A 15,388-nucleotide genomic window follows, 5' to 3' on the forward strand; every position below is an offset into this window, starting at 1 on the left:
ATATAAAAGCTTGAAAACCAGTGAGAACATTGGAACCTTCTTGGACATAGAAAAAGCCTACAATGAAGAGAGGGACTTTGTAAAAAGTGGCAACTATGGGTAATGTAGGAAGAATGTATAGATAGATAAGAGATTTTCTAAGCAAAAGAATATAAAAGACCAGATACCAAAGGCCTTTTCCACCATATATTCCATTACAAATGGAACTCCACAGGGGAGTGTCATTAGCCTAACCCTTATTAAAATCGTAATAAATGACCTATCAAAGGAGACGAGTGCAGGAATAGGCATTACAGTATTTTCTGAGGACTGTGCCATATGGATCAAAAGCAGAAATCTTGAAAATGCCACCAAAAGAATCAACAATGCACTTCAGAGTAGTTTAGAATGGGGAAATAGGTGGGGTTTCAAGTTCTCCATTGATAAAACTAAAGGAATGATCCTCACAACTTGGATTGGAAGATTCAAAAAGAGGTAACATTATATTATATATATGACCAGCAGATAAGTATAGTGGAGAAATTTCTTAGCTGTGATATTTGATAGGGACCATATTACAAATATTATAGATAAGTCCAAAGGGGAGAATCAACTTACTTAAAAGTATATCTGGAACCTCCAGGGGAGCAGATTAAAAAAAACAGTGATAGTGCTAAACAGAGTTCTAAACAGACCTAATATTGAGTATGGCTACCAGGCCTTCAGGTCAGCATCAAAAACAAATCTGAGAAAACTAAACAGTATCCAAGCACAGGCATTGGGTATAGCATGTGGTGTCTTCATTACTACACTTGTGTGTGAAATGCAGGTAACAGCTAGAGAAATGCCTGTCAATGCCCCTCTGCCATGTACATTGGCCAAACAAGATAGTCTCTACGCAAAAGAATAAATGGACACAAATCAGATGTCAAGAATTATAACATTCAAAAATCAGACGGAGAACACTTCAACCTCCCTGGACACTGAATTACAGACTTAAAAGTGGCAATTCAACAAAAAAACTTCAAAAACAGACTCCAACGAGAAACTGCAGAACTGGAATTAATTTGCAAACTGGACACCATCAAATTAGGCCAATAAAGACTGGGAGTGGATGAGTCATTTCACAAACTAAAAACTATTTCCCCATGCTAATTTTCCCCCGACTGTTACTCACACCTTCTTGTCAACTGTTTGAAATGGGTCACCCTGATTACCACTACAAAAGTGATTTTTCCTCCTGCTGATAATAGCCCACTTTAATTGAGCTGTCTTGTTAGAATTGGTAAGGCAACCCCCATCTTTCCATGTACTCTCTGTGTGTGTATATGTATCTTCCTACTGTATTTTCCACTCCATGCATCAAATGAAGTGGGTTTTAGCCCATAAAAGCTTATGCCCAAATAAATTTGTTAGTCTCTAAGGTGCCACAAGTACTCCTCATTGTTTTTACTCTTAGAATGAAGATCCTAGACTTAAGCTTTTGGTCTAAAGCATTAGATGGTAGTGAAGATAACTCTACACTAATATGTACTGTTGGGGATTAACTGGAGACTGGGTAGGACAAAAACTCAAAATTCCTCATGCAAGTAGTGTAAAGAAGTGGGTAAAGGATGTCAATGAAAAGAAGGGCTTAAGAAAGGTCAAACTCTATAGCAAAGGGAAAATACACAATCACTGGAAATCCATCCCCCCCAAGATAGAAATGGAATTATATAATAAACAAAGGAGAAGAATGATAAATGTACAAGATTTAGCAAATAGTGTATCTGTGATACATGGAGACACTATTGTCAAATGTATACTGACAGCTCCAAAGAAGAAGGAATGGGTAGAGCAGGAGCAGCTTTCTGTGTGCCTGTCTTCGGAGTCACGAAAGAGGTAAGGCTAGCTAATTTCATCTGTCTTTATGGCTGAGCTAACAGTGAATGGCAGTCATAGATTCAGGAAGTGAGTCTGCTGCTCCACAAACTCAAGAAGAAGAAGTAGTAGTAGTAAGTGCTGAAGGAGAGAGTCTGCAGTCAGTCTCGGGGGTGGGGGAAGGGGATAAAAGAAATAAAATGTGGTCCAGAGAGACAGGAAGGACTCTGAGGGAGTAGACCTTGGCTGCTAGCTGCAGGGTCCATGAACGGAAACCCAGAGTAGAGGTTCCGCTACCAGCCACCAAGGAAGATGTGGTGAAACCCCCTGAGGTATGAGGTTTAATGACCATGGAGCCCAGAGACAGGCAGATCTGCTCTACAGTCATTGGATTAATGATGGGTTGGATTCTGTTATCCCGGAGGGGATTGACTAAAGCATGACCTGGCCAGAGGACCAAGTTGCAAAAAGAGAGACCACCAAAGTGACCATTGGCAGGGGGTGCCATATGGAAAGACAGCCACTACACCACTTCTGGCCACAAGGAGGAGTTCCTGCAGTGACTAAACCCCTTTACAGAGGGGAACATAAGACCTGATCATCCCCCAGTGAAGTTATTGAAAAGACTCCCATTGACTTCAACAGACTTTGGTTCAAGCCCATACTGCGTAAGGGATTTTGCCTTTACTGTTTGTCCTTTTGGAGTGCCACACTCCCTTTTTCTGCAGCACACACAGAAGATGAGCATGGTGTGCACACACACAAATGCCCTACTCATGACAGGAGAATGAGACTTTTTTATTTTGCTAAAATTTATTTTCTTGGTGTGTTGACACAATGGGAGGAAATTACATCTAATCTTCTGCAAAAATATGCCATGCACCAGAAAGGAGATCTCAGTCCACTGTGTTTTATTGCAGTTTTTCAGACACTAGCAATGAAGAAGCTATAGCTGTAGATATACATAGAATAACGTTCAAAGCAAATTCATACAGTATCACTTCTCTCCGTGCAAGAAAAATGGGACTCCAAAGCCTAATAAATGTATCCGAAGTTTTAGGCTTAGTTAATTGTTCCATTTTCATAATGAACCTAATATTCCTGAAATGCACTGTGAGAGGTCTTCCAACTTCTAGCATATGTTTACCTACTAATAGAAGCTGCAGAGCAAGAGTTCTTGGAGTGGTTTCTTGCCTAGCAAGTAATTAGCACCCAGCAATTTAATGTCACATTCAAATAATTAATCAATCCACTTGGCTGTTTTCCCCAGTATTCTCTTATTGCTGGGTTTTCCAGCAATAAGAGAATGCTGGGGAAAACAGTCAAGTGAATTGATTAATTAATAGAATTAAACATAACAGTCAGTATAACTCATGACCCCTAACTGTGTCAACCCTCATTCTTCCATATTTCCTGCTTGCTGTTCTCTGTTTACTGACATCCCTTGCTGTATTTTGTCTAATTTAGATTTTAATCTCTCCCAGGTAAGAGACTTGTCAGTTTTATTTTTCTAAATGCTATGCACACCTGGGATGATCTTTAAGTAATAAAATAATTACACTAAGTAAAGCTAAAAATAATTCTGTACATACGTCTATCAATGCTCCATAACACTGATTTGTAACCTACCCCTTCTTTTTCATTCTTGGCCTACTCTTGATCAGATGCAGTCATTGTAGTTAATTGTGTAATTGTTTTATGATGTGACCAGATATTGAGTAAGGATAAGTTTGAAACTAACAAACTTATCCTGATTGGTGACCTAGTTAAAATGTGAATGTTGATATTAAGAAGTAAAATCTTGGTGCATAAATTAACTCATGCTACCATTTAGCCCTGTATCCCAGTGTAGAATTTTTTTCAAATTTTGTGTTTAGTAATTGTCAATGTTTCTTAAGCAATGCAGTTCTTGTTATAGGTAGCCTACTAAGACCAGACTCAGTGAAGTTGACAAATAAATGCAACTTGAATAACCCTGATCAAGCTGATTTCAGATGAATGATATCCACCATTTTGTCTCCTTCTGCTGCTTCATGTGTGTATTTTACTGAAAGCGTTGAATAGGTGACATTATGCTGATTTTCTGACTCAGTCACATTCGTCCTCAAGAGCACAATTTCACGAAAGTTTTCAAGGTTGAAATAGTGTAATATTTCCTGCCTGCATCTGCAGAGCCAAAACAATAAGTCTGACATGTGTGAACTGCCCCTTTCATCTTAATCAGGGTCCTGTGGATTCTGTAAATCTGCAACCCTGGCATTTGGCATTTTTCCAAGGCATCATTGCAGTCATGCTTTCAAGTATTTGTTTTCTGTTTTCCTGCTGGAATCTGCTTACATCTGCTTTTTGCTCTCCAGCTTTCCTTACATGGGAGAGTTAATTGGATTATAGTACATACCTAAAAGAATTCCATATATGTTACAGAAATGGAGCTAGTGCATCTAAACAATTTTAACTGTCTTATAACTGGGGGGGAGGAGGAGGGGAGTTAAAAAATATAATGTTTCTTTAGAGATCAGGGTAATCTAATCTGAGATTACAAACTCTGAAATGTCTTAATCATAAACATATGGTTAATGCATAATGTGACTGTAGGGCAGAGTTAAGGTTATTTAAGTGCACTATCTGTGCATTTTCATACTTACTATGTTTGTATTTCTTTTTAAATTGAACCTGGAAAACTGAATTTTTAGGGTTTATAATGCTTTGGGGGAGGGGATGATTTCATTCCTGTAATGCATGGTACCCTAAACTAGTGACGAGTACTCTCAATCTTAACTTAACCATTTTGACATAGGCTTTCTCTGGGATCTATGTATTTATGTATTGAGTGTAAAGTGTATTGGTTTTTCATTTATAGTTTAAATTGGCTTTCTGTTTTTTTTTACATTAAGGCATGTGTGGGCATTTATCAGCCATAATATGAATATAAATTGAAAGGGCCATCTATGTAGTATCTTGGAGATTGTTGTAGGTACAGGTTGGATAAATAAGTGTAATGGAAATGCATAGCTTCTTACTTGAATTACCCAAAGCAGAGAGGCTCAGAAAATAGACACCCTGCCTTGGATGGAACTCAAGTATGATATCTTGGCCATCAAAATGAGGGTTTGCTTTACTGATGCCCTTTGCACCTTTTTTTATTCTTCTTTATGTGGGAAAGGACAGAATAATTTCCCCCTGTCACACAAGCAAGCCCTTCCCCATATAGTAGTTCAACCATATTCCAGAGGTTACAACAAGGGTGGGCAAACTGCGGCCCGAGGGCTGCATCCAGCCCTCCAGATGTTTTAATCCAGCCCTCAAACTCTCACCAGGGAGTGGAGTCGGGGGCTTGCCCCGCTCCGTGCAGCTCCTGAAAGTAGCAACATGTCCCCGCTCCAGCTCCTAGGTGTCAGGGCAGCCAGGGAACTGTGGCCATTGGGAGTTGCAGGGGCAGCGCCTGCGGACGGGGCAGCATGCAGAGCTGTCTGGCTGCGCCTCCGCATAGGAGCCGGAGGAGGACATGCCGCTGCTTCTTGGAGCTGCTTGAGGTAAGAGCCACCTTGAGCCTGCACCCCTCCTGCGCCCCAGCCCCCTGCCCCAGCCCTGATCCCCCCTCCCATCCTCCAAACCCCTCAGTCCCAGCCCGGAGCACCTTCCTGCACCCCCAACCCTTCATCTCCAGCCCCACCCCAGAGTTCGCACCCCCAGCTGGAGACCCCGCACCCCAACCCCCAATTTTGTGAGAATTCATGGCCCACTTTACAATTTCCATACCTAGATGTGGCCCTTGGGCCAAAATGTTTGCCCACCCTGTATTACAACATATGGGTGGTAGAACAAATTGCTTGATTCATCTCTGTTTGTGACCATTGTATAGCATTATGCTTGTACATCTTTTCAGTCATTCAAAAAATTGGACTAATTTGTTTTCACTTAGTTCTCCCACATGGAGCATTTGTTGCCAGCTGAAATCATTTCAGCAAGATGCAGAGTGGTTTTAATGATTTTACTTTCAACAGCTGGAAGACTAATTCCATTTCTGATTACTCCAGCATTTCAAAGCTCAGCAGAAAACTCAAAGCCTATCAATTAAAGTACTTCCCAATCAGGGATATTGTTGAGAGTACCCATCCTGGACTCACTTCATTTCCCCTATTGATGATTTTGTTAGAAACTCTGCTCTTAATTCTCACACCCCAAGCTATTGATTTAACAATACTGGTAGAAAATAGAGTACAGACGCCTTTTTATGCAGTAATAATCACAATTTCACCTCTATGTTGTGGTTAGTCTCTTGTCCCCTACTTTAAAAAGGAAAAATCCTTTAAACACCAAGAACCCTATACATACGAATGGGAGAAAAAGCCCACAATAGAGAAAATGCTTCAGCTGGACTAGGTGGGCTTGATGGAGGTAAAGGTCAAAGAGGTGAAATCTAACCCTCTAAACTGAAGCTAGGGATGAGTCTCAATAGGGCCACTTCTAGGGTGGGCAAGCAGGGCAGTCACCCTGAGTGCCAATGTTCAGGGGGCTCCATACTACTCAGCTGGGTTTTTTGTTTTGTTTTTCTCTGCTGGTCATTTTGGTTCATTTGCTTTTTACTCAGCTGCTTGTTTTGAGGGTGGCACCAAAATCCAAAATTTATCCTGGCTGGCAAAACCACTAGGGCCATTCCTGGTCATTGGAAAAGCCTGTGTGTTGATCCAGTTTTTTAGTGTATTCACAACACTGGTGCAGTGTGCTGGAATTACATTCCCAAAAGTATGGAACTTCCGGCCACTCGCTTGGCTTGCTTCCATCAGCACCTTCCTTACCACTCTGTGCAAGGTCGATCTGAAGACCTATCCTGCGGTACAGGGGCACTCCCTTCATGACTTCCACTCCACACACATGTGCAAAGCCTGAGTTCTGAGCTTAAATGGCACTGAGGCCTGGCCTGCTACACTATAAGTAAATGTCCCTAGTAAGAATATATGCCTCTTAGATAATTTCATATGTTTGGTAACATAAATAACCCCACAGTAGCATGTGTAAAACTTTGGGAACAAATTCTATCCCAAAATGCACATGCACAGGTTCTGTTTTCATCTATGGAAATGGTGTGCTTAATGCAAGGACATAATTTGTCACTTTTATTTGGACAAAGATAACTCTGCTCTGGTCCCTCCCCACACTTTATCCTTAGTCTCATTCACAAACAAGGAATTGACATTTTGCTCCTCACAGGGAAAACCTGACAGCAGCAGCAAGAAACTACAATAATTGCATTATTAGTGGGTAAGTCAGAATGTAATGATCAAACATACATAAGAGCATGTTAACTTAAATAGATTAAAATATTATCCAATAAAGTTCACAAAACAAAAATATTAAAGGTTAATGCTAGGAAAAGCCATGTTTTATTCATCTTTGGTATAAGATACCTGAAAAAATAATAACAAAAGAAAGATAAATCAAGATGATGATATATAGCAAAGACAGTTAAACTAGGATACCCAAAAATCTTTACAAAAAAACTTTAAAATCCACTGGGCAAATATATTTGTATTAACATTTAATATTACCTCCCTTTTGGAAAAATTACATGAAGCAAATTATGAGCCTTTACTGAAAAGATTTTTAAAATATTTAATGGCAGAAATGACCATTCTCTGTAAAGTTTGTTTCTTCTTTCAAATCCTTCCACTAGAAATCCCCATAAAGATATTAGAAGTATTGCAATTTTCTATTTTACAACATATTTAGTGTAATAAGATCATCAGGGTTAATTAAAGGAAATGATATAGTGCAGGCGGTATATGTAATAGGCCTTGATAATATTGTAAGATGGGGGCAGTCGTGAACACTAGATGAAGGTAATGAAAGTTCCTTCACTGGAGGCTTCCAAAAGGACGCTGGATAGCCATCTGTCTTGGATGGTTTAGACAAAACAAATCCTGCGTCTTGGGAGGAGGTTAGACTAGATGTCCCTTCTAATCCTGTGATTCTATAACACTAAGATGAAGCAGGAAGATTTCAGTAACCTTTTACGATATATAACGTTCTTATTAAAACACCTGAAACTTACTGAAAAGGGTCTCCATCCATTTTAAAATTCTGGGACTAGATAACGATTCTTCTCTAACAGCAATTCCCCCCCAGGACATACTCATCCCATGTTTAACAAATGTGAAAAAATTAAAACAGTCAACCTGTAAAGAGGAGGGGCAGTAATTAGAGGGAAGAAAAAAACGGACACAGACACTATAAAGAGTTTTCAATACAGATATAATACTAGTATCTAACTGTACACAATTAAAACATTTTATTTCACATTCTTGACAGAGGTAGGCTTTAAGAGACCATTCACCGAGATTTGAAAGGTTATAGCCTCCCAGGGCATAATTTCAAAACTATATAATGACCTTTTATTAAACTTGCTGTAGGGATAACTAAGAAAATAAAAGAATTAAAGTTAGTTTTTTTGGTTAAGGAAATAATATATTTGCTTTATTATTTGTCACTAGTAAGGAAAAGGTCCTAATCAGTAAATAAAAGAAGGTCGTGAGAGTAAGACATATAACCTGGCTATTGCTTGTCGTGTGGGAAGGATGTATGGTTCAAAAAGTAGCTGATAAAATAAACAGCTGCAGTAACAAGATAAAGAAAAACTGTCTTAAAAGGAAACAAGCACAACCCTTCCCACTGTTCTGCTAGTAAGCAAGGAGGGGCGAGGAGATAAGAAAGGAAGGCCTTAGAGGAAGAAAATTGGGTTTTTGCTAAAGTCAGCAGATACAAAGAGAGCCATGAATCTGAAGGTTCTTTGTCAGATCCTATTTGATCATGCTGGAGTTCATAAAGGAATTCATGGTTAAATTAGTCAGGTGGTCTCTAATATTAATAACAACTTCAAATATTAATTATACCAACACTTGCCATAGAAGACAAATGTAATTATATTAATAAGTGGGAAAAGTTTTAGATACGAAAATTCCCTGTGGTCTTGATTCAAAGCCCACTGATGCCAATGGTAATCTTTCCTTTGTCTTTATTAGTCTTTGGATCTGGCTCCTAGAGCTGTGGTCTCTTATTTGCCATACAGCAGCTCCTCTTTCATATGTGTAACTATAAAAGAAAATAATAAGTGCTATTAAAGTGGTACCTGACAACCTCTCCTTTAATGGAAATCTACAGAGATGAGTCAGACAACTCATGCCTTAAGCTATATTTGGTAGAAAAATTCCTAAGCACAGGAATATTAGTCAATTATCTTAAACTTCATCGTGGACAGAACAAAAGAGAAATTACGCGCGGATCTATTAGTAAAACTTTGGGGGCTTACAAATAAAAAGATCTATCCGCTCAATAACAAAAAATTGCTCACACCTTTTGACAGCATCAGATCTGCGTTTTGGCAGTGCTTTGGATGAGAAGGAGCCCCCTGACAGTATACTGTGTCTTAGAAGAGTATGGGATTGTCTCATAATGGAAAAGCTCCTGGATGATATAAAACGGGAGGAGATTAGATTCTTACAGGTCTGGCTATCAATTTCTAGAATATGAAAATGTTAAGATGAAATAAATAGAGGCCTTGGAAATACCGAAGTATATTGGCTTCATTAGGGGTACTCATGCTTAAAGATAAGCATGTGCTTAAAAGCTTTGCTGCATAGGATCTGATTCTGAAAAGGTGCTGAGTGCCCTCAATTCTAAGGCTACAGGCCCACAATTAAATGCACTATATATGCACTTAAATAGTCCCACTGAAGTCAGTGTGTCTGTTCACATGAGTAAAATTACGCACTTTAAATGTTCGTAGGATGCGGACTCAAATGCTTTATCCTTAGAATTCTATGTGACTACACATTCTTTTTTATATAGTTGTATTACATACGTTATTAATTGGGCACTATGTATTGTGCAGATATCATATGTAAACTGCAGCATTCATTTACTGCATCTTAATTTTGTTTCTGATTAAGAAACCAACTAAATTGTAATTGCCGGTAATTAGGAAAGGACAAACAAACATTAGCAATTGCTATTAATTCATGTTCATTTAGATTGCTTTCTTCTGTGTACTATTATGAATAATAGTACATAGACAACATTTATGTTAGTGCTATCTCCAAAATACTTTAAAAACATGGTTTAATTAATCATCTCAGTTTGCCATGTGAGGCAGCCAACAATTATGCCCTATTTTACAGGTTGGAAAACTAAGGCAGAAACGTTAAATGACCTGTCCAGTGCAATAAACGGAATGTGTGCCAGAGATGGAATTAAAATTCAGGAGTTCCTTGGTTTCAGACAAGTTTTTAAATGTTGCACTACACCTTTCACTCTTGGGTCCAAATTCCGATCTCTCAATGTTAATTCTATTGACTTCAGTGGAGCAATTCCATTCACATCAATGGAACTCAATATGTGCACCAGTTTAACTGAGCTCCAAAACAGGCCCATGATGTTTAGCAATTGTAAACATTGTAATACAAATTATGTCGCTAATGTGACAATGTGTCTATTTATTATTTACTATTATTATTTTCTAACATACCCTTTACCATAATATGTGGGCACTCTGTGGCTGGCTAAAATCATGTCTCTCTATGCAACAAAACAACTTTGCAAATTAGTAGTAAAATGACATATCTACAAAAAAGGGTTAAAAGAAAAATCAGATTAAAAAAGATTAAATATAGACATGTACAAAAAGTTTTTCTTCTCCACAGAGTTTCATAGGAAAGATCTGGGTATTTTTGTAGTCAGTAGCTGTGTTGTCGAGTGCAAGCTAAATCCAAACACACGCAGACGTACGGTTTTAAAACTCTGTTATTAGGAGAGCTGCAGTACTAACAGCTTGTGCACTCTTAATAGTTCTTGTGGCAGATTAACTAGTAGTGGTGCTAAGGTTTTCAGGTCGCAAAATTACAGCGGTCTTAAAGAGGACAAATAATCCCTTCTCAATGCTTTACAAAGGTGCTCTTCCTTCCAGCAAAGGCTAACGAAGGAATCCATAGGTGGGTTTTTTTGTCATAACAAGCACAGTTACTACACACCTATGGACATTCTTCATTGGTCATCCTCCCTTACTCTGGTCACAATTAAAAGATTCCTTGCCCATTTGTGTTCAGGGGGTCTGCTTTTCAAAAGCTTTTAACAGGCTGCTATGATCTGGAATCCTTTCATTATAAACAGGCTTCCTGTTCCTTTTGTGATTTTGTGCAACTTTTTCCACTATGAAGAACTAGCTTTTCTTTTCTGGTCTCTCTGAATGAACCTGAATGGAAGGCAGAATACATGTTTCTTCCTGGTACTGTCTTTTCTCTCTGTTACTGGCAAAGCACATCCAGACATCCTCCAATAGAAGTTGTTGGTTTTTTCCCCCTGTGTGTTTTGCTCTTCACTTGCACTGAGTCTATGCACATTTCAGACCTTTTTACTCTTCTCTTTGGTAAATATCTAGATTTGTTCCTGCACCTTCTTGTGCTTGCAAAAGAGTTCATTCTTTGGACTTCAACTACTTGAAGCTGATTCTGCTTTGTCATTGAGTCTTCCAACTACTCTATATCACTTTGGCATCCAATTTCCTTTGCACAGCATCCTTTTTTGTGCATTCTTCTTTCACATAAGCACATTCCAGAAATGCTTCTATTATACATTGAGAGTTTTTTTTCTCTTCCAGCTTACTTTCAAAGGTCCAAAATTACCTTGCAGGACACTGAAGTTCTGATAAGCATTGAGCTATCTCCTTATTGTGTAATTGTGACCAACTTCCTAACATTTTTTATTTTGTTGCAGTGTTTCAGCAAAAGACCACCAGAACTCAGAGTGATAATGAGAAGATGTACTATGCTTTCAGGAAGCAAGGTGTGGAACCTCATTTTGCTATTGTAATGGTCTTGATGATCCTTAATATGACTGAGAGTTTTGCTCTGGCTTGATTTTTTTCTTGGATGATTTAATATCTTTTTTTCCTACCAAGATGATCTAAATCCCCAATAGTTCTTCAGCTTTTAAAAATCAATTCAAATAAATAAGAATTATTATTTTAACAAAGCAAATCAGTGAGGAGCTTTATGAAAGCTTTTTGGAAAGATATGAAAAAGCAAAAATGGCTTTGCACTTTTCTGTCAGCTTTCGCTATAATGATTAAAACTAAAAAAAGGAGGAACTGGGTGGCTCATATGTATGCTGTGCACCAGTTCTAACCTTCCTGAGTCAATAGCAATTTACCAGAGCTTATCTCATGGCTGCTTTGTGACCCATGTAAAATGAGTTGCTGGTCCCAGCCCAATTGCTATTTGAGAAGAGTCCATATCACTAAATTGCCACTGCAAGTGGCATTAATTGGTATCCTAGCATAACTAGCATTATTGTTAAATGAATGAACATGGAGTTGAGACTGAATTATCCTTCCAGGAAATAGCCCCTCTAGGTCAGGATTAGGACATATTAGTTGAAGCAGAGTAGGGAAGCTGCATTACAGTTGTCTGTCCAGTGAATAAACAGAGAACGCCTCTTGCCAGTGCTGTTAGTGTCACTTTTTGCAAGCACTAAATTCATTTTTAAAAAAAAGTGTTGAAATATAGAAAGTTTCTGGGTAAAGATTAAATAACTTCAATGTTTAGTAATGGAACATTGCTAGTGTAATCCCTACAAAGTTATTCCCCTAAGAAGTTTTAGGTTTGATTTTTTTCCCACTGCCTGGCGTCCGGTATAGTCATTTGCACTCTCTTAGAACAAATGTAAATTATTATCAGAGATGCAAAGTGGTGGAGATTCATGGCCAGTGTATACTGGTACTTGATATTCTTGAAAAAGAGCAGAATGGGGCTCAATAATGACTTTTTTCCTCTTCATCAAGGTATATTTCCCTTTGCACAGCTGGTCATCCCTCATGTAGAATAAAAGGATGTCATGCAGGCACAGTAAGGAATCAGGCATAATCAATTAAAAGCTTACATGTAGGTAAAGACAAATACTATGGCTCCAATTCGGAGATTCAGCCTAGCTGCATTCTGTGTAGGAGCTGAGGAGAGGAGAGCAGCAGTGGCATTATGCCACCTTTTTTAGTTCCCTGATTCTGGGGCTGACAGAGAGCTGTTTCAGTATCCCTCAAAAAATCAAAGCAGCCTCTGGGCTGCTTTAACCTACTCCCAGCTGCCTTTGCCCCCAGGCAACCATTCCAATAGCTGAGAATACTAAGAATGTATGGGCTAAACTGTGAGGGTGGCAGCACAGAGTTCCATATTACTTCTCTTCAACTGCACACCTGCATAAGGATTAGTTAGAACCTAGTCCGATGAGGCTACGTAGAAATTAAAAGATTCCTCTTTGACCCTGCATATTTTCTGATTATTATAGTTGAGTGCATTATATGAAAATTCAAAACAGCTTCTAACCTACTCTCAGCACAAGCTATTGGGAAATATGATATGTGAATCTGGGGGGAGAGGAAAATGGATATTGATGGGAATTTGGGGAGTGAGGAAAATGGATATTAATTGGAATTTGGGATTTTCCACTCCTATCTCCAAGTAATGTCATGGTTTATAAAGCAAATAACTTGGCACTGATATAATATGTCTACATATGATATAAATGGCTCTTGGCCACAATGGTCAGGGATGCAACCCTAAAGCTCTGGCTGCCAGAAGCCAGGAATGGAATACAGGGGTGGATCACTCCATAATTGCCTTGTTCTGTACACTCTCCCTGAAGCTCTTGTACAGGCTACGATTGGAGACAGGATACTGGGCAAAATGAACCATCGTCTGACCCAATATGGCAGCTCTTTTATGTCAGGACTCCCTTTTGAATTCTGTGGAATTTCATAATTAGTTAATGGTACGGCACTATCTCAAAAGAGGAGTTGCTACATAAACTTAATTTAACGAAGAGTGAACCAATCAGGCAAATGGCAATGAGTTTGAAAGTTTTATTCACCAGGACACACTACTTCACACAATTTCAAAAGAACAGTAGCAAATAGCTCATTGCATGTTTCTCTATAGAGCTTGGCTGTAAACACGGTTAAGATGGTAAAGATTAATTGCCATCTCCTTACAGATTTGCTGCTTACATGCTCTTGCTCAAAATGAGCTTTCATTGAAAAGAAAAACAGTTTTAAAAATGATTTAACCATCTGTGCCTTTTTTAAACTCCTTTTTATACTTGATAACTACAGACAGAGTTCGAACGGACACTTCCACCTATACCACTTTGAGACACAGCATCCCTTCTGGACAGGAAGAACTGATCCTTTTGCAGGAAAAGGTGAAGAAGGGGACAATTACTGTGGATGAAGCACTTGAGAAATTTAAACAATGGCAGAATGAAAAAAGCAGTTTAGAAGTCACACAGCAGGTATACTTCTGAAGGATTATGTTTGCTTGTAGGACATTTTGTCCAAGAGTTTCAAAAATAGGTACCTAAATTTGGAGTCCTAAATCCATACTTAGGCATCCAAATAAGTGTACATCTATACTGCAGCTGTGATTCCCAGCCCTGGCAGACAGACTTGCACGAGCTCTGCTCAAGCTAGTGCACTATCAATGGCAGCGTGGATGTCGCAGTGCAGATGCGACTTGGGCTAGCCACACAAGTTCAGACCCAGGAGTTCAGCAGGCATAGACTCAGGCAGCTAGCCTCAGCCCCTGCCTATGCTATAACCTCCACACTGCTATTTTTAGCATACTAGCTCGAGCAGAGCTAACACAAGTCTGTCTGTCCACACTGGGAATCTGGCCACCCAGCTGTGGTATAGACATACCCAGGGGCCCTGATTTTCAAAAGCGTTGTGCACCCAGCAGCTGATTTCAGCGAGAACAAGTGGGTTCTCAGCATTTAATTTCGGTTGCGTATTTTGGTACCTAACTATGTATTTAGAACATAGTTTTTGCACCGTTTTGTTTTGTTTTTTTAAATCTTGTTGTTTTGATCATCTATGAAAGCTGTGTAACATCTATAAAAATGATTATCTTTGAATTCTTCACCATACACCTTATCTCACTGAATAAGCTGAACCCTTCTCAATTACACACAAAATGTATAGAGCCAGCTAATGGAAGTTCTACCATTTCAGATATATAGGACGTATATACATTGCATAGGTTTTACACAGGTTTCAAACCGCTTGCATGCAGAATTACATGCTACAGTCTGGTATATACATATAGGGATCATCATATTCCCACCCACCACTAAAATGGAACCACTTTTATATTGCAACAAACAAATCCATTATGCTGGCAGTAGCCCCACCAGCAATTATCAGAAGTACAAAAAAAAAAGTGAAGTGAAGAATAGGATATCTTCCAGATTCCTAGACCATGATTCTACTACTGTATCAGTATTCATGCTGAATAGTATTTTATTCTGTGAGTAGCCCCATTAAAATGCCTCTTTCAGTTTGCAGTTCACAAGTAATACATGGGCTGAAATTTGTTCACCCTAAACATTGGTTTTAAACAAAAAATAAATATTTAAGAATCAATATGTCTTTGCAGACAATCAGTGGGATTACTTGCGTAGTAAGATGCTACTTATCATGAATAAGGATGGTAGGATCAGGCCCTAAAGG

General features: G+C 38.8%; 1 protein-coding gene across 1 annotated transcript in view; it reads left to right on the plus strand.

Moving 5' to 3' along the window:
- The window catches only part of BANK1 (B cell scaffold protein with ankyrin repeats 1), a 304,009-nt gene that overhangs the window by 268,888 nt on the left and 19,733 nt on the right, over nucleotides 1-15,388 (plus strand). The window contains exons 12-13 of the mRNA XM_084625875.1: nucleotides 11,605-11,673; nucleotides 13,994-14,172. Coding sequence (XP_084482001.1) covers nucleotides 11,605-11,673; nucleotides 13,994-14,172 — 248 coding nt within the window. The remainder of the gene's footprint in view (nucleotides 1-11,604; nucleotides 11,674-13,993; nucleotides 14,173-15,388) is intronic.

The sequence above is a fragment of the Lepidochelys olivacea genome (genome assembly GCF_965140295.1).
Source record: "Lepidochelys olivacea isolate rLepOli2 genome assembly, chromosome: 4".
Classification (NCBI taxonomy): Eukaryota; Metazoa; Chordata; order Testudines; family Cheloniidae; genus Lepidochelys; species Lepidochelys olivacea.